General features: G+C 37.7%; 1 protein-coding gene across 31 annotated transcripts in view; it reads right to left on the bottom strand.

Annotated features, from left to right (window-relative positions):
* SLC17A1 (solute carrier family 17 member 1) overlaps nucleotides 1-18,630 on the bottom strand; it is a 78,384-nt gene extending 59,754 nt beyond the window's left edge. For 7 of the 31 annotated variants that reach the window (XR_011995650.1, XR_003235076.2, XR_011995651.1 and 4 more), the window contains exons 1-6: nucleotides 16,997-17,128; nucleotides 16,602-16,680; nucleotides 10,599-10,771; nucleotides 4,532-4,765; nucleotides 4,360-4,447; nucleotides 3,917-4,003 (exon numbers count right to left, since the gene is read on the bottom strand). Coding sequence is in view for 21 of the 31 variants with exons in the window: in XM_072728980.1 (XP_072585081.1) it covers nucleotides 3,917-4,003; nucleotides 4,360-4,447; nucleotides 4,532-4,765; nucleotides 10,599-10,771; nucleotides 16,602-16,680; nucleotides 16,997-17,032 (697 nt within the window). In the remaining 10 variants the exon portion in view is untranslated. Of the gene's footprint in view, nucleotides 1-3,916; nucleotides 4,004-4,359; nucleotides 4,448-4,531; nucleotides 4,766-10,598; nucleotides 10,772-16,601; nucleotides 16,681-16,996; nucleotides 17,227-17,834 lie in introns of those variants that run through there. The other 24 variants (XR_011995653.1, XR_011995652.1, XM_072728974.1 and 21 more) reach the window with 14 other exon arrangements.

Here is an 18,630-nt window from a genome sequence, read left to right as displayed (position 1 = left end):
GGACTGAAGAACTTCTGCTTGATTTATGGGCATGGAGGTTTGGGCAACTCTAACGTTTGTGAGGCCTGGAAACTCACATGAACATTTAAAAGTTATAAATCAAGTTATAGATTTGTTAAGAAACTTAAATAAAATATGTCTTCTCACACTATGTTGAGAAATGTAACTTCAAAATGACCTGGATAGAGACTTCTGGTTTCTGATTCAGCATGTAAGGAACTTGAAAGCCATCCTCGTGACAAGAAAATTGAATAAAGTAAAAATCGACAACTCCTATTTTATCCATCAGAAAATTGAGGACATAGGGCAAGCTATTTTCCCCCAAATTGGACAAACAGATGAGTGGATACAGAGAATTATAACTTCCTGAAACAGAAGCTCAGAAGCAGAAAACTGCACGGGAACAAGTACCAGGGTAGGAAAACCTGGCAATTGGTTAATTGCAGTAGGCTGTGTGGACAAGTTTGAGAGGTAAAAAATCTGGAGTTGGAGGGAGTCCTGGAGGGACCCTCATACTTTTGTGAGTTTTACCTCCCGGAGACCTAACCAGGTTCTCACAGTGAAGATCAGAGAGGGGAAAGGAAAAGTAGCTGTTTTGAATTATGTCCAGAGCATTCTGTTCTTAACAAAGCCTGCTGTCAAGGGAAACCTTTACCAGAGCCTAACCAGCTTAAGGGAAGGGAAATACCACCTGCATCCCCCTCTGGCCTTCCTATCTTACTTTAATGGGGGGAACACTGGGAAGGACTTTTGAAAGTGAAGCCCAGAGGCACAGGCTCCCAGAAAGACTAAGACTAATCATATGACTATAGAATACTATTTCCCCCCCAACATACACCTTACCACCACATCAGTAGGTTCCCTGTATATAAATGGGAATACAAATAAAAACAAGCCGCATGTGTCAAACTTTAAGAAGTCTGTAAAAACACAAAAACAGAAAACTGTAGTCTCTGAAACTTAGTGCTATAGCAAATAGTAAGCAATGCCTAACCCCTAGCCAAGCCAGATAAACATAAAACCTCACATTGAAAGACTATTTCAGTTCCTATTACCTACTACATCTTGGTGAGCTTTCAACAACAACAAAATTATAAGGCATACTAAAAGACAAAAAATATAGTTTGAAGACAGCAAGCATTGGAACCAATTCAAAGATATTGGAATTATCAAATCAAGAATTTAAAACAACTGTGACTAATATTACTAAGAGCTCTTAATGGAAAAAAGTGGACAACATGCAAAAATATATGATTCATGTAAGGAGACAGAAAACTCTAATATTAAAGAAAATCAAAAGGGAATGCCAGAAATCAAAAACACTAATCTAGAAGTGAAGAATGCCTTTAATGGACTAATCAATAGACTAGGCATGGCCAAAGAAGGATCATTGAGCCTGAAGAAATGTCTATAAAAATTTCCAAAACTGAATCGCCGATAGAGATAAAGGATAAAAAAGACAGTATCCAAGAATTGTGGGACAATTACAAAAGGTGTAATATATACATTATGACACTATCAGAAAGAGAAGAATGAGAAAGGAACAGGAGCAGTATTTGAAGTAATAATTAGAGTCTTCCAAAATGAATGATAGATGCCAAATCAGATATAGGAAGCTCAAGAGAACACCAACAGGGTAAACAAAAAAATTTACACCAAGGCACATTATAATCAAACTACAGAAAATATAAGACAAAGAAAATTTTTGAAAGAAACCAGAGAAAGAATGAGATTTAAAGTTAGAATTCTTAGATTCCACTGATCACAAATCCCTGGTCTCTGTGGTCAGAGGCTTAATCTCTTGTTCCTACCCAGATCCATTCCCATATCACGAGATGTTTTAATGGGATGTGTATAGAAATTCGTACCTTCCCTATCATGTTCCATTCGCATCTCTGCAAGCCGTTTTGCCTGCCCCTCCTCAACCAAGTCTAAATTCAATAGATGTGCAGAAGAATCCTGCTAGATTTGAAAAGCCTTGCTTTGAGCAAATAATTCTGGGAGTGATGACTAGGAATATGACCATGGGCTCTGATGAGCATATAATCTCAAACCCACAGACTCTGCTTCATGAAGAGGGTCTGGCTGGAGAGGCACCAGAATGGGCTCAGTGCGGACTTAGGGCAACTCTGATGGAAGCTGTAAATGATCAAGAGTTGTCTCAATGGCAGAATGGGTCAGACACGAGTCAGATAGAAGTTGCATAGAAATCCGGGAGGTGGGGATCCCTGGGTGGCGCAGCGGTTTGGCGCCTTCCTTTGGCCCAGGGTGCGATCCTGGAGACCCCGGGATAGAGTCCCACGTCGGGCTCCCGGTGCATGGAGCCTGCTTCTCCCTCTGCCTATGTCTCTGCCTCTCTCTCTCTCTCTCTGTGACTATCATAAATAAATAAAAATTAAAAAAGAAAGAAATCTGGGAGGTTGAAGCAGTGGGTACAGACAGATTGAGCAATAAATTCTCAAAAGGAGGTGTTCAAAGAGAGGTGACATGAGAGAAGGCAGAGAAGAAAGGGAGCCATTTTAGAGATTTGAGGAGACTTGAGAAGTTTTGAGGGAAAAGACACATAGCAGGACGGATGGCTGTTTTAAGCACAAATGTGAGTTTGTAAGCCATTTGCTCTTTTGGGATATTTTCTACAGCGATTAGAAGCTGCTCAAAGGCAGATGTTATTTTGTTCTTTAAAGCAGTGTGGATCCAGATTTATTTAACTATATCAAGAAAAATGTTCAAATGGAACAAAACCTCTTGGTTTTAGTCTTGCCTTTGTCACCAGCAGGGGCAGGCCATCTAGCATCTGGTGGGCACTATGTGACGCCTCAAGGTAAAGATTTGTGGAGGCAGCCACCTGAATCCCTACCCTGCTACTCTCTAAGCCTTTCCCCCCATTCCAGGTGCCTCCATATGAGGCAATTCATGGGAAAGCTGCTATCCTAGTACAATGCATAGTGCTTTTCTCTGAGGCTCCTGGAGCCACCTATGCTAATTGCAAATGACATATGTTGCTGTACACATGCATATGACGTTGGAATAAGAATACAATGTGAATGTCAGAGGTCATCCAACCTTTGATCAGGACTGGTAAGCAGCATTAATTATTGAGTATGTCATTCCTGGAGCACAAACCTCACCTCCCTGTAATTTCCGCTAATTAGTTTTCATTTTGTAATATAGAGCAGGGGTGCATTTCTCTTCTACGCATGTTCTCTCAAGTTTTCTTTTTACCAGACTAGATGGTCCCAGTGTTATCAGCCCCTTTCCTGGTATAGGGTTTGGATATTGTCGCTACTCATTACCTACTACTGATGACTAATTTAGTGATGAAGATCAGTGGCATTTGGAAGACAGAAGGCATGTTTTCACATGACTTTGCCATTTGCTCACAGTATGCATTAGTTGTCTTCTGTTTGTCCCTCTAGGCCCTTCATTCTTTACCCTTCTGTATCCTGCCTTGCTCACAGATAGCTGGCTTGAGTGAACATCAACAGGCCCCTGTGTCATCTATTTTCTAGATAGATTAGGCAAGCAGCCTGAGAAGAAGGTAAGAAAGAGAAAGTTGAGTGGGATTGGGGTGTCTTCCCCTACGTATCTCCTTCCTAGCATTGCTTCAGTTAGTATACTCCTTTTTATGAACAATAATGGGTCATCTCTTTCCCCCAGGGTTTCATATAAGGGGTATGGATCTCCAGTACCTACATTATAGAATTGTGGAGGTTATATACAATGACATATGTATAGTTCTGCTTGTAATGTGGACTTAATGTTAACTTCTCCCTTTCCTTCAATGAAATTCATGATTTTTGATGTCATTAGCTTTATATAAATTAAATTATTTATAAAACTGACATTATAGTCAGTTTTTATTTTTAATTTTTTTCAATTCTGAATAATGACTGGGATGTTATAGAAGGAGACTTACCAAAAATATAGAAGACCATGGGCCAGCCCAGGGACTGGCAGATGAATCCAGTCACAAGCAGAACAATAAAGGACCCCAGCAGATTTCCTAATCAGAAGACACAAAGAAAACCCCTAAAGAACACAGACACCTGAGAATAGAGATAATGTAGCCTCACAGTAGCAATCAACAATTCTCAGTGAAATACATTTGTAAAGCATAATACTGAGCAGAAGAAAATAATAAAATATTTGCTTTTCTCTCTTTTTTTTCCCTTGCTGTTTGAGATGAAGAAGCCTTTTCTTCATTCTAGACAATTACTGCATCTTTAAAACAAAGATGCTGGAACAGTTGGTTTCCAAAGCCCTGGACACCTCAAAACACACATCTTTTATAGCTCTAGGAAGAACATGATATAATGAAATGACAATGGGATTCAAACATTCTAGGCCTTAAGTCATTACCTGATAGACTCAAGGTAGTAAGTCGGCCTCGTTCCAAGGGAGGAGCCCACTTGACCCATATCATGTGTTGAGATATTAATGCCGACCCCTGCAATTAGAAGGATTGGGACAGCTGATTTCTGATACTTCCTGTGAATTTAAACCCTATTCAGTTTTTGTGTTATCTTAATACCTGGGCTACTCCCTGGGCTACTCGGCATGCCAGGAGGAAAGCTGCACCACCTTCAGCTGCCATTGGCATTAACAGACTAAGTAGAGAGCTGAGGAATAATGAAAAGCCAATCATTTTCTTGATGGAGTATTTTTCAGACAAGTATCCAACAGGAATTTGGGTGATGAGTACACCATAGAAGATGGAACTGAAGATGATGCCTTGGATTTTAGGACTCCAGTTATACACGGGGTTCTGAAAGAAATAAGGAGACACATAGAGCCACTCTGGATCCTAGTGAGTTACTGTAATATTCAGGGAGGCAAGGTAACTGGTTTGCCAGCCCACTAAGTTTAAAGGAGCTCCCCTTCTGCCCCTTTCTCTATCATGGGATCTTTATTGTCCTGCCATAAAAACTTTTCTTGTGTGTCCTGACATGTACTAGTGGTAACTTCAACTATAATGTATAACTATAATGTAATGACCTTTGTGGTCAAGGACACCCTCTGAACCCCCAGCAGCATGGACACTTAATACTTGTTTCTTGAACATCACTATGATATGTCAACTCTTCTGTAGAGTACTATGCCTACCGCAGTCATTAATGTCCTCTTGCCTTTTCTCTTCCTCTGATTCCTCTATATTAACTTCATTCACAAAACAATATTTCCCCCACATAAATACTACTCCCAGAGAGAACAGTAATGATAGATCAAATCACAAAGAGAAAGTCTCACGCTGAACTGTGGAAATAATGGATGACACAATGAAGGAAGAAGGCCAATTCTCTTTTCTTTTGCTTGGTTTCTCTTCTTTTCTAAACTGTTCTGTCTTGTTTTCCCATAGTCCTTCCCTGAGTTCTGCGAACTTGTCTTCATTTGCCCACTGCCTGAGCATCGCCTCCTGTTGCCTGACGTTCTCTGCTTTGAGCTCCTGTATGTACTGCCCTGTGGTGCTCCTTCCCTAACTATAATTGCTTCATGGCTTTTAGGTTCCTTTTTTAATTTCAGGTTACAATTAGATCTGCTCTGTGGAAACAGTTTTCTGGTGAGTCTTCATATTTTGGAATAATTACATGCTATATTTTCTCATTTTTTGCATCTAATACCTTTGTATGGCAGCAAAGAGAATTCCTTTTCTGTGACTCATATTTGAAGGAGATCAGTTTCCTTGGATTACAGCAAGAGGTTCTATAGGGCCTCCACAGTGCAAGTTCTCTCCTTTTTTGCTATAGTGAAGGATTCAGTAGATGGCCCCTTTGAATAGCCATTTCTCTAGAACATGGGGTTCTCAATATTTAAACCAAAGCAATGGAATGCTACAATGAATGTAATTCAAGATTATTCAAAATTTAGATAAAAAGATTTTAACAAATTTTTGAAGTACAGATGTCACAATGAACATTATTGGCATAATTGTCATAATTGAACTCTTTGGCATAAAGCATACAACTTGATAAATTTTTAATTATGTGTACACTCACAAAAGCATAACCACAATCAAGGCAATGAATGTATTCTCCATCTCCAGAAGTTTCCTTACTTCTTTTGTAATTCCTCCCTCTTGCTTTTCTTTCACCAATGATCTGCCTGTCACTCTTCATAGTTTTTATTTTCTGGAAGTTTTATATAAATGGAGTCATATGCTATGTATATATGTGCTATATATATAAAATATAATATATTATATATATATATAAAACTTTTTTGTTTAGCTTAATCCACTCAGCCTACTTATTTTGAGTTTCATCCATGATGTTCTGTGTGTCCTTAGTTCATTTATTCTTAGTGCTAAGTAGTACTCTGTTTTATGGATGTACCAGTTTATGCATTTATTGGTGAACATACTTGTTTCTAGTTTTTGGCTATTACAAATAGAGCAACTGTGACATTTATGTATAAGTCTCTGTATGGATATAGGTTTTCATTTCTCTTCAGTAAATACCTGGCATGGGGCGGACACTTGACGGGATGAGCACTGGGTGTTTTTCTGTATGTTGGTAAATTGAACACCAATAAAAATTAATAAAAAAAAAATAAAGCACAAGACCCAAGAATTCAAAACAAAATAAATAAATAAATAAATAAATAAATAAATAAATAAATAAATAAATACCTGGCATGAAATGGCAGGATCATATGGTACTCATATGCTTAACTGAAATGAGTCTACCATTTTGTATCCTCACCAACAATGTGCGAGATTGCCAACACTTGGAATGTCCAATCTTCATAATTTTAGCCAGTTGAATTTGCATATAGTAGTAATAAACCTGTGTGGTTTAATGACTAATGATGTAGAAAAGCATCTTTTCATGAGTATTTGCCATCCATCCATGTATCTTCTTTGGTAAAGCGTCTGTTCACATTTTTCCCATTTCTTTAATTGAGCTTTTAGTTTCATTTTTATTCAGTTTTGATAGAAATCCTTTATTAGATGATTTGAAAACATTTACCCCTATCTCCTGTTTGTCTTTTTATTCTCTCAACAGTTTTTTTTGAATTTTGATGGAGTCCAATTTTATGTTTGTTCTTTTGTGAATCATAAAAAAATCAGGATTTCTTATGTGTGTGAATCTATTTCTGAACTTCCTATTCTATTTCAGCAACTATTTTTTGTAAGCTATACCATGCTGTTTTGATTGCTATAGCTTTATGACAAGTCTTAAAATCAAGTAGGTAGTATTAGTCCTATAAATACTGATTTCTTTTCAGCAGACATTCTAAGACAATTCAGTGAAAAAAGAAGAGTCTTTTCAACTAGAACAATTGTATATATCTATATGTGAAAAAGAATCTTCAAGACAATGTATGTAAAAATTAAGTCTAAATAAATCCTACATTTAAATGTAGAACCTAAAATTATAAAACGTCTAGAAGAAAACACAGCAAAAATTTTTTTTTTCCTTGGGCTATGCAAAGATTTCTTATTTGTAAAAACAAAAGCATTACCAACAAAGGAAATTTTAATAGAAATTCTTTTTGCAGGGCAGCCCCGGTGGCCCAGCCGTTTAACCCTGCCTTCAGCTCAGGGCGTGATCCCCGGGGGTCCTAGGATGGAGTCCCTCATCAGGCTCCCTGTGTGGCTCCTGCTTCTGCCTCTGCCTGTGTCTCTGCCTCTCGCTGTCTCTCATGAGTAAATAAATAAAATCTTTTAAAAAATTGTAAAAAAAGATAAAAAAGAAAAAAAATTCTTTCTGCAGACAGAAAGTGAGATAGCTTGAAAGCATGGATATATATATATATATAAGAAGAGCATCAGAAAAGAATAAAAAACATAAAATATTTTATCTTGAGTTGATCTAAAAGATAACTATTTAAGGTAATAATGTAATCATATATGGGTATTTATAGCATGTAGATAGTGAAATGAATAACAGCATTGTGATAAGAGATGGGACAGCAAAATTGGGAATACTGTGTTATAAGGTATCAATGCTACAAATTGAATCACATAAAATACTCAAACCCAGAGAAAGAAAAAATGAAATGAAAAAAAATGGAAACAAAGAACAGATGTAACAAATAGAAAACAGTTACCAATTTTGTGTTTGTCTCTTTCTACTTTCATTTTGAACAGTTTTTGCCTTCTGTATTTTGCTGCTCTGTTGTTAGGAACATGCATGTTTAGGATTATTAAGTCTTTTTGGAGAACTGACTCCTTCATCATTAGGTAATACTCCTTTATCTCTGATAATCTTCCTTGCTATAAATTCTGCTTTGTCTGAAATTAATATGCCTACTTAAATTTTCTTTTGATTAGTGTTTTCATGGTAGCATAATGTTTGCATCTTTCTTTATCTCTTTACTTTTAATCTATCGGAGTCTTTGTATTTAAGAAGACTTTTCTCATAGACTTCATATCTGAGGACCTTTCTTATCAAATCTGAAAATTTCTGTCTTTTAACTGGCATATACAGACCATTCACATTTAAAGTGATTACTGAGGGGTACCTGGGTGATGCAGTTTGTTGAGCATCTGACTCTTGATTTCAGCTCAGGTCTGATCTCAGGGTCAGGGGGGATTGAGCCCTGCATTTGGTTTCTCTCTCATCTCCTCCTCTGCCCCTCCCCACCATGTTCTCTCTCTCTTTCTCTCTCTCTCTTTCTCTGAAATAAATAAATAAAAATCTCTAAAAGAATAAATAAAAATAAAGTGATTATTGAGGGGTGCCAGTGTGTTTCAGTTGGTTAACTGTCCAGCTCTGGATTTAGGCTCAGCTTATGATCTCAGGGTCATGGTCTCAGGGTTGTGAGAACAGGCCCAGAGTTGGGCTCCATGTGGAGCCTGCTTAAGATTCTCTCTCTCCCTTTCCCTTTGCCCCTTCTTACACAGCTCGCAGGTTGTCTCTAAGACAAACAAACAAACAAATAAGTAAAGTGGTTATTGATATAGTTGGATTAAAATATACCACCTTTTAACATTTCTTTTATGGCAGGCCTGCTGGCAATAAATTACCTCAGTTTTTATTTGCCTGAAATAGTCTTTATTCTCTTTCACTTTTGATGTAATTTTATTGGATATAGAATTCTAACTTGTCAGATTCTTTTTCTTTCAACACTTGAAAGATTTCCCCCCCCCCCCTCTTTTCTTATTTGGATGGTTTCTGATAAGAAGTCTTCTGTAATTCTTATACTTGGCTCCTCTGTAGATAAGACATTTTTCCCTCTGTCTTCATTCAGGATATTCTGATTATCTTGGTTTTCTCCAATTTAAATATGTTTATGTCTAGTTGGTTTTTCTTGTTAATTATTTATATTTTTAGTATACTGTTTGGTGTTCTCTGAGCTTCTTGGGCTTGTGGTTTGGTGTCTGCCATAATTTGTCTATGGCCATACCACCCTGAACATGCCCGATCTTGTCTGGTGTCTGCCAGTAATTTTGGAAGCTCTCAGTCATTAATTTTTCAAATATTACTTCTTACCGCTCTCTTTTTTTCTTTCTGGTATTCCAGCCATTTATATAACATGCCCCTTTTTTAAATAAAAAAATTTGTTTATTTGAGAGAACAGGGAAGGATCAGAGGGAGAGAATCTCAAGCAGATGCCAGCTGAGCATGGAGCCAGACATGGAGCCAAATCTTATCACCAGGAGATCGTGACCTGAGCTGAAATCAAGAATTTAAGGTTTAACCAACTGAGCCACTTGATATTATCCACAATTCTGAGATATTCTGTTAAGTTTTCTCCCACCCCACCTGTTCTCTTTCATTTCAGCTTGAGAAATTTCTGTTGACCCATATTGGAGTTCATTGATTCTTCCCTCAGCTATGTTGAGACTACTTATGAATTTGTCATGGCATTCTTTATTTCTGTTATAGTTGCCTTGATTTCTATTTCTTTTTTATTCATTCTCATAGTTTTCATTTTATTGACATTACCCATCTAGTGTTATATGTTACCAACTTTTTCCATTAGACCCTTAACATATTAACTATAGGTATTTTAAATTCCCTGTCTGGGAATTCCTACATATGTGTCATATCTAAGCCTAGATCTGATGATTATGTAAAAAAAAAATTAAGGTGCAGTACATTGCACATCAAGTTATTTTTAATGTAGAAAAAGGTGAAAATAAGAAAGTATGTTTGTTTGCCTGTGTGTTCATAACAGAACATAGAAAGAGTAGATAAACAATATTCTTCCCATTCATTTCCTTTTTTTTCTTGTACTACATATTCTGATTGGTAGCAACTCATTATCTTCCAGAGAGAATATTAGTGAAACATGTAAATATATTGTCTATTCAAAAACTTAAAAAAAATAAACAATGTATCTTCACTTCTACTCTGGTTTGAAATGCTTTCTCTTTTTTTCTCTGGTCAAACTTCTCTAAGGACCCTAATGCTTGGTTTTCTTCTTCTTCATATAGAAATATTCACATAAGAAAGCCCTTCACAAATATTAAGGCATGCTGTAATCATGGAACATGTTTAAACAGTTAGGTTACTAGCAAAATAGATGAAGATCTGAATTTCTTTTTCTAGTAATTACTGTCACATCAATTATGATAACATTCAATCTCTACACAAATTAATTAGCAAGATAGGATTTTAAACTTATGACTATGGATAGTATTTTTCATATACCTTTATGTTTTCCAGGTGCTCCTCTGTGGAGGTATTAGGCAAACTGTGTGGACCTGTGCTGTTCACCATGATTACCATTGTGAGGTTCAGACACATGTTCTGTGCCATTAATGCAACGTTACAGAGATGCAAGAGGAGAGATAATCCATAGCGGAAGGAACAAAAACTTCGAACTAAGAAGTAAAACAAAGTGTCCATTGTTAACACAGCTGAGATAAAACCATACAGCAACTTTAGGAAGGGCACTCAGAAATTTGGAACCATATATATATAGGAAGCAGAAATTGGGAAATATATATATTCCAGTATAACTGACATACAATATTATGTATGTATTATATATACATATATATATGAATATATATATATTCAAGTGTAGCTGACATACAGTAGTATGTTATGGAACCCTACATATTAATTTAAAATTTCATTGTATGGAATATTACTCAGCAATTAGAAACGACAAATACCCACCATTTGCTTCAATGTGGATGGAACTGGAGGGTATTATGCTGAGTGAAATAAGTCAATCGGAGAAGGACAAACAGTGTATGTTCTCATTCATTTGGGGAATATGAATAATAGTGAAAGGGAATATAAAGGAAGGGAGAAGAAATGTTGGGAAATATCAGGAAGGGAGACAGAACATAAAGACTCCTAACTTGGGGAAACGAACTAGGGGTGGTGGAAGGGGAGGAGGGCGGGTGTTGGAGGGGAATGGGTGACGGGCACTGAGGTGGACACTTGACGGGATGAGCACTGGGTGTTCTTCTGTATGTTGGTAAATTGAACACCAATAAAAATTAATTAAAAAAATCAAGTTTTAAGATGACATTTTTACTAATTAAAAAAAAATAAAAATAAAATTTCATTGTACTTAATGGCCTTTAAGAAATTATGATATAATAAGAAGCAGTCCCATGCCTCCCTAAAATATAATCCCAACAAGAATGTCCCAGAAAATGAAACCAGTCCTTCAGATAGTTTGGTTCATGCCTATTTTAAAGGAACTACTTACAAATACTCTGGGTTAGTCTTGAAAGTAAGCTCCCTTAATAACAGCAAAGATTTTCTTTCAAGGAAACTGTTTCATTCTCTAATTTGTATCAGTGGTCTATGAATTGTCATATAAGCACATTGCACAGAAAAATTGCAATAAAAATATAATGTACTACTTAAGGTAGGGTGAAGCTAGAATAATCAGTGTAATGTTGGTGTAAAGTCAAACAAATTCATCAATGGAAGAGTGTAGGCAGTCCAGAAACAGATGCACAGACATGGCCAAATGCTTTTGTTTTTGTTTGTTTGTTTTTTAAAGATTTTATTTATTTATTCATGACAGAGAGAGAGAGAGAGAGAGAGAGAGAGAGAGAGAGAGAGGCAGAAACACAGGCAGAGGGAGAAGCAGGCTCCATGCAGCCAGGCGTGGGACCCCATCCCTGGTCTCCAGGATCCTGTCCTAGGCTGAAGGTGGCGCTAAACCGCTGAGCCACCAGGGCTGCCGGTCAAATGCTTTTGAATAAATGCACAAGATGCAATATAGAGGAGGAAAATAAACTCTTTTTCAACAAATGGCATTATCCCAAGAGAAATAACAACATAAGTTAGCAAAAAAACTTCTACCAAAATACTTATAGCAGCTTTATTCAAAATAGCTGAATGTTTGGAATGGATTAACATACTTTATTTTAATACAATGGACATTACTCAAAAATAAAAAGGAAGGAAATACACACTCAACAATCTGGATGAATGTCAGCAAAAATATACAGCTTAAGAAGCTAGACACCAAAAAGTGCGTACTAGAGAGATCTATTTTTATGATTTTAAAAACAGGCAAAATTAATGTGTGTGGTTAGATATCATAATAACAATTCTTTCTGGGTGAAGAGAACCAGAAAGGACCTGATGGAATTTTTAAAGTAATGTAGTGTTCTAAGAGTCTTGTTCACAAGTCTATGCATTTGTCAGAATTCATCTAAAATGCACCTAAGATCTGTGATTTTGTTGTGTGCAATTATATTTTGATAAATCTTAAAAACCTATTGAGAAATTATGATCACATATCAGATTGGCATAGATCAAAATGCACATTTGCTGGCCAGCCCCAAAAGGAAGAGATAACCTACATTACAACCCAATGGAGGATACTTTGGTGTCTCTTTAGTTACATTTTTTTAATTGCCTGTGAGTTGGTGTAAAGAACCGAATTAGACTTATATTAAAGATAGCTACTATATCCAGCCAGCTAGCCAAAAGTTACAGTTGTTTCTAAAAATATGTCTGCTAATTTGGGGAGGTTTTCTATGTAGGGAATATGCAAACAGTAATGATTTTATTTCTTCTTTTGCTAACCTCAGACCTTTAATTTCATATTCTCATTGGGTCAGAACCACCAGTATATTGTGGAGAGCACCACATATCCATGCCTTTTACACCATTGTTCCTGATTTACATGGAGTGGTTCTAATGTTTCTACATTTCAGATAATGCTTTGTTGAAGGTTCTGTTGTAGATAGGTTTTACAAAGTGTGTTCATTTTCTATTGTTGTGTAAAAAAATTTCCGCAAATGTAATGGCTTAAAACAACACCCCTTTACTAACTCACAAAGTTAATAGCGAGCATAGAGTTTAGCATAGTGTGGTTGGGTTTTCTGGTCATGGTCTCATAGGCTAAAATCAAGGGACCAGCCCAGAGGAGTTCTCAGTGGAAGGTTCTAAGCAAGGAGCAATTTCCAACCTCATTCAGGTTATTGGAAGAATTCAGTTTTTTTCTATGAATGTAGTAGTGAGGTTGCTGTCTCCCTGCTGGCTATCATCTGGGAGCTGCTTACAGTTCCAAGATGTTGTTCACATGGCCTCCTCCAGTTCCCAAACCAGCCAGAAAGGATCTCTTATCTTGAACCCTCTCACACTTTGAGTATCTCTAACTGCTTGGTCTCTGATCTCTACTCCAGATTTAAGGGCTGGGTAATTTCCTGGATAATTGCCCTATTTTAAGACCAGCTGATTTAGGACCATATTTAAAACTGCTAAATCCCTTCAGGCAGCACTTAGCTTAGGGTTTGCTTAAATAACTGGCAGAAGGTGCGTGTACACCAGGGGCCAGAATCTTGGGGGTTATCTTAGGATTCTGACTACCATAGTCCCCTTTTCCCCCTTCTGGTCCTTAAAGATCCATGTTCATCCCACATACAAAACACACTCCTCCTCCTCCAGGGTTCTTTGAAAGTCTCATCTTATAATATCAGCTCAACTCCATTGCCTCCTCAAAATCTCGTTAGCTCAAAGTCACAAATCTCTTCATCTAAGTGATCTAAAACTGATGTGAATGGCGTTCCTAGAAACAATCCATGCTGGGGCACAATATTTCTCTATCTATGGACTTGTGAAAGGAGAGGCAAACTCTATGGCCCCAGTACTCCTGGTAGTACAGTGGTGGAGCAGGCATTGGGCAATTGCTGTAGACGTTCCAGAAGGGGGAACAGGAGGGTAAAAGGGCATTGCTGACTCCTAAGAGTTTTAAAGTTCAGCTAGACAAATTTTGGACTTACTGCTAAGTGAGGGAAAAAAAGCACTAATACCTGGAAAACTAGTTTTCTGGACTAATCTCCCTTTGTAAATAGATAGAAACATTAGATGAAATATATTTAAAATACATTTCAGGGCATCTGGTTGGTTAAGCATCTTTTTCTTGTTTTTGTCGTGATCTCAGTGTCATGAAATTGAGCTCTGTGTTGGCTCCATTCTGTGTGTGGAGGCTGCTTGAGATTCTCTCTCTCCCTCTCCCATAAAAATCAATCAATCAGTCAATCAAATAAAATATTTCATTGAAAGTATGGATAATCTGCCAGAAAGAATGAAATATTCAGGCTAAGGGTATAGTGCAGATAGGCTTTCAAGGCATGAACGGATCATTGAAGGCAGATTTTTTTCTGAAGACGTTTGATCTCAGAGATTTTTACTTGTTTTTGCTTTTGTTCTGCCTCCCAGGGCACAGGGACAATAGGAGTCAAGTGCCAAGGCCCGGCAATGGGAGAGTCTATTAAGAGAATCTCTTCCCAGACATTTAGATGCCAAAGACCTACTGGCTTGTTGAGGGCCGAACACATTGACCCCCACTTTGCCGGGGGACCATGGAAACTTGCCCATGGTGAATGAACCGTGGAGCTAGGCAGAGGGGAAAAAAAAATTCAGTCATCAGCCAGTTCTTCCTTTGGCTTGCAGCCTAAAACTCACTGTTCTTGGGCCATCAGAAAAAAACTTCTCCAACCACACATGTAGGCATATACACTGAGGATGGCTTGTTTCAAAGCTTTCTAAACCTAATCTTTAAAATTAAAAGGAAGGTGAATGGACCTGGAAAACTAACAGAAATGCTTGCCAGGGGTGAGGGAATCCTTGGAGGTGAGGGGGAAAAAAAAACCCTCTATAGAGCAAAGGGGAGACAGTCCTCACCATGTGCAGAGGAGGCAGACTTGATGTTATGGTTAGGGCACCCTTTTGAGTTTATCCACTTGTCTCCTCCACATTGCTCCAGGAAGAACATGAATTACTTCTAAACAAGCCTTGAGTTAAAAAGTAAACTATAAGGGAAATTCCAAAGGGCTTGGGATGAGCAAAAGTAGATAATGTGTGTCCAACTCACGGATACTCAAAGCCAAAGATAAAATCCTGAGGATATTTATCAAAAAAGAAGAGAATTTGAAGACCGAAAACTAATAAAGGAACTGAAAGAAATGTTAGCCAAGAACTGAAAAGAAATGTTAAGCAAAAGGGCAGAAATAAATTTATGTATATGTAAATTGATTATATATAAATTATATATAGATATAAATTGATATATATATCAGTTCATATGTTTTATAAGCTTGTATGTAAGTTTGACTATAGATTAAAAAGAAATAGAAAACTATCAAAATCAATAAATATCAAAAATAATACAAGAAGAAATTTTAAAGTTAATAGACCACTCATCTTTAGATAAATCGAAAAAGAATATAATTCATTGCCCACCCCCACCTCTGGGAGGGGTGAGACACATACATAGCTCTAAGAAAATAATGATTTCTTATTGTCCTTCCCCTGCCTTGGTCAAAATAAACAGTATGCCTAAAAAAAGTTTTCAGGATATGCAAGTATTGATGCCCAAGGATAGAATGACTCAAGAACATTCATCCTGCCTAGGATCTGTCTCTTTCTCCTTGAGCTGGATCTCAAGAACATTCATCCTGCCAAGGATCTGTCTCTTTCTCCTTGAGCTGGAACAAAAATAGTGCACTTCTGTCTCATGTTCTCCACCAAATGATTAAACTAAGTATACAAGAATCACAGTGACTTAAAGTATATGAATTTTTTTATTTGAGGTTTTTCTAATGGGAAACTATAGCAGAATTATTTTTTTTCACTTCCTTTCCTAACATTTCTAAGATTCTTTATAAGGTTTTTAAAAAAGATTTTATTTATTTATTTATTTGAGAGAGAGAGCAAGAGTGAGGGAAAGGGCAGAGGGAGAGGGAGAGAAAGAAGCTCAAGCAGACTCTGTGCTGGGCATGGAGCCTTGATATGGGGCTTGATGCCATGACCCTTAGATCATGACTTGAGCAGAAATCAAGAGCTGGATACTCAACTGACTGAGCCACCCAGGCACCCCAACCCTTTATACGTTTTTATGAAAAAAAATCTTCTCACCTAGAATCTATGATGTCTCTCTCTCTCTCTCTCTCTCTCTCTCTCTCTTTCTCTCTCACTCTCTCTCTCTCTTTTTAAGAGAGGGAGTTCACATGCATGTGGGGGGAAGAGGCAGAGGGAGAAAGAGAATGTTAAGCAGGCTCCACACCCAGTGAAGAACCCTATGTGGGGCTCAATCCCATGACCCTGAAACCATGACCTGAGCTGAAATCAAAAGTCAGAGGGCTTAACCGACTGACCACCCAGGTGCCCCTATGATGTCATATTTAAGAAAGAGAAAGCCTATGTAGTGGGATAGTGAATAATTCCTACCTTTCTTGGGAGTGATCTGGTTGTCCATTTGCATAATGGGTTCCAGTTTCTCCTCTTTTGACTGAAGGGTTTGGTCTCCCTGTAAGTATAAAACACTTTGATGTCAGCATAACCCACGGAAGAACTGACCAAAAACCACCCAGTACTCCTTTTAAATCAGAAAGATTTAAAACATGCATCAAAGGGAGGCCTCCTCCGTTCACCAGTACCCATTTAACTCAACCATCTGCTTCCCTTAACATTGCACTTTTATGCTTTTTTAGTTGATTAAAAATATACATGGACATTTAAATTTAAAATTATTTAAAAAGAAAAAAAACTCTGCCCGCCCATAATTCCATGTCCAGTGAAAACATCTCTCAAAAGTGAAATGAACAAAAACTGAGGGAATTCACCGATGGTAAACTTGCCCTGCAAGGAATGCCAAACATGTTTTTAGGCAAAAAGAGATGGCTCAAGGTCAGAAATTTGAATGTACAAAAAGAACGTTGGAAAAGGAATAAGTAAAGGTAAAATAAATTAGCTGTCTTATATCTTAATAAGGCTGAAGGTTAACTGTCTACCTATTAATTTTGCCTTCTCAAGGAGAGCCAGGTCATTCCTCACACACCCTCCTTCTTGGGCACACCAACCACTGCCAGCCAACAGGCACTGATCATGTGCTCATCAACACCTTGAGCTTTGGCCACATCAGTTTGTGTGAACGGATTCTCAAAGGTTGGATTTGCAAAATATTTTTGAATGAGTAGCTGGTCAACACCATTATCACACGCTGAAGCATCTTTTTCGCTGCTGTTTATTTCAAAATACACACACATGAAAACACCCGTACCCACACACATAATACACATATGTCCTGTACACACATACAAACACAGCTCAACACAACACATATATATATATAAACTACACACTCCACACTGCACACATCGCAAACATACTTATGCATATCTTTCACCATGCACACCAGACACCCCACATCACTCACAGATACACAAGCATCATACAACACACACCACATGCCTCTCTTTCTTTGTCTGCCTCACACTAATCCCTAGAAATATGTTCTTTCTACTTTTCCTTGGGAAAAAAAATCTGTGGAAATAGATCCCCCCCCCAATTTCCCCAGCTTGCTAAACATATTTGATAAGATCTTTAACATAGAAGCTCCCTTATCACTCTGTGGAATTGTTCATTTCATGTCATGAGTAGCAATTGAAGAGTAAGACTGACCTGATTTAGGAGAAGCAATCCTGTCTTCCCTTGGGAAGCCTTCAAACTTTAAAATGTACTGAATTTCTGGAATTTCCAGTTTTAGTCCATTAATCCTTCACCAAATCCTTTGACTTCACTCTGTCAAAAGCTTAATTTTTAACTTCACTTTTCATCTTTCCTTGAATCTTCTGGGGAGGAGTGTGGGTCTTACCACCTCCCAATGGACTAGAAACCTCCTAGAAATAGGCAGTCAAACGTATAACCATAGTAAACAGACATCACTCATTTCCTCCTGCCAGGAGGGAGAACCAGCCTGTTGTGTCAGTGCTCCCAGAGTAAATGTTTTCTCTTAAGCATGGCTCTGGGTATACAGTACTCTCTGACAGGCATGCCAAGGCTGTTTAAATGCCCCTAAATGCCCTATTAACGTTTTGCTTTCCTGCCTGCCTTCTTCCTCCCCTTCCCTTCCATTCCATTTCTTCCCTTCCCTACCTTCCCTCTCTTTCCCTTTTGCAAAGGCTGCATCTGTCTGACATTCAAACTACTCAGAGAGAGGTACATTTTATTAAGGCATATCCTCCAAAGGAAGTGACTTCCCCCGAGGCTTCTGCAGTGACTAAGTTCTCCTGGTTCCTGCCACCTGTCATAGCAATACCCAGGGGTGCTTTTACCCCGTAATTCTTTGAAGGCAACCTACTGATCAAATAGGAACATAGCCCTTAAAGCATAATAATAAATGTTTGGCACATAGCAGATACTCTATTAATTGAACCAGTTATTTTCTCTCTAGAGAAATCTTGAAAACCTTTAGCCT

This window comes from Vulpes vulpes, chromosome 12 (assembly GCF_048418805.1).
Source record: "Vulpes vulpes isolate BD-2025 chromosome 12, VulVul3, whole genome shotgun sequence".
Classification (NCBI taxonomy): Eukaryota; Metazoa; Chordata; class Mammalia; order Carnivora; family Canidae; genus Vulpes; species Vulpes vulpes.
The sequence above is the reverse complement of the archived record's forward strand: the minus strand, read 5'-3'. Positions and strand labels throughout refer to the sequence as shown.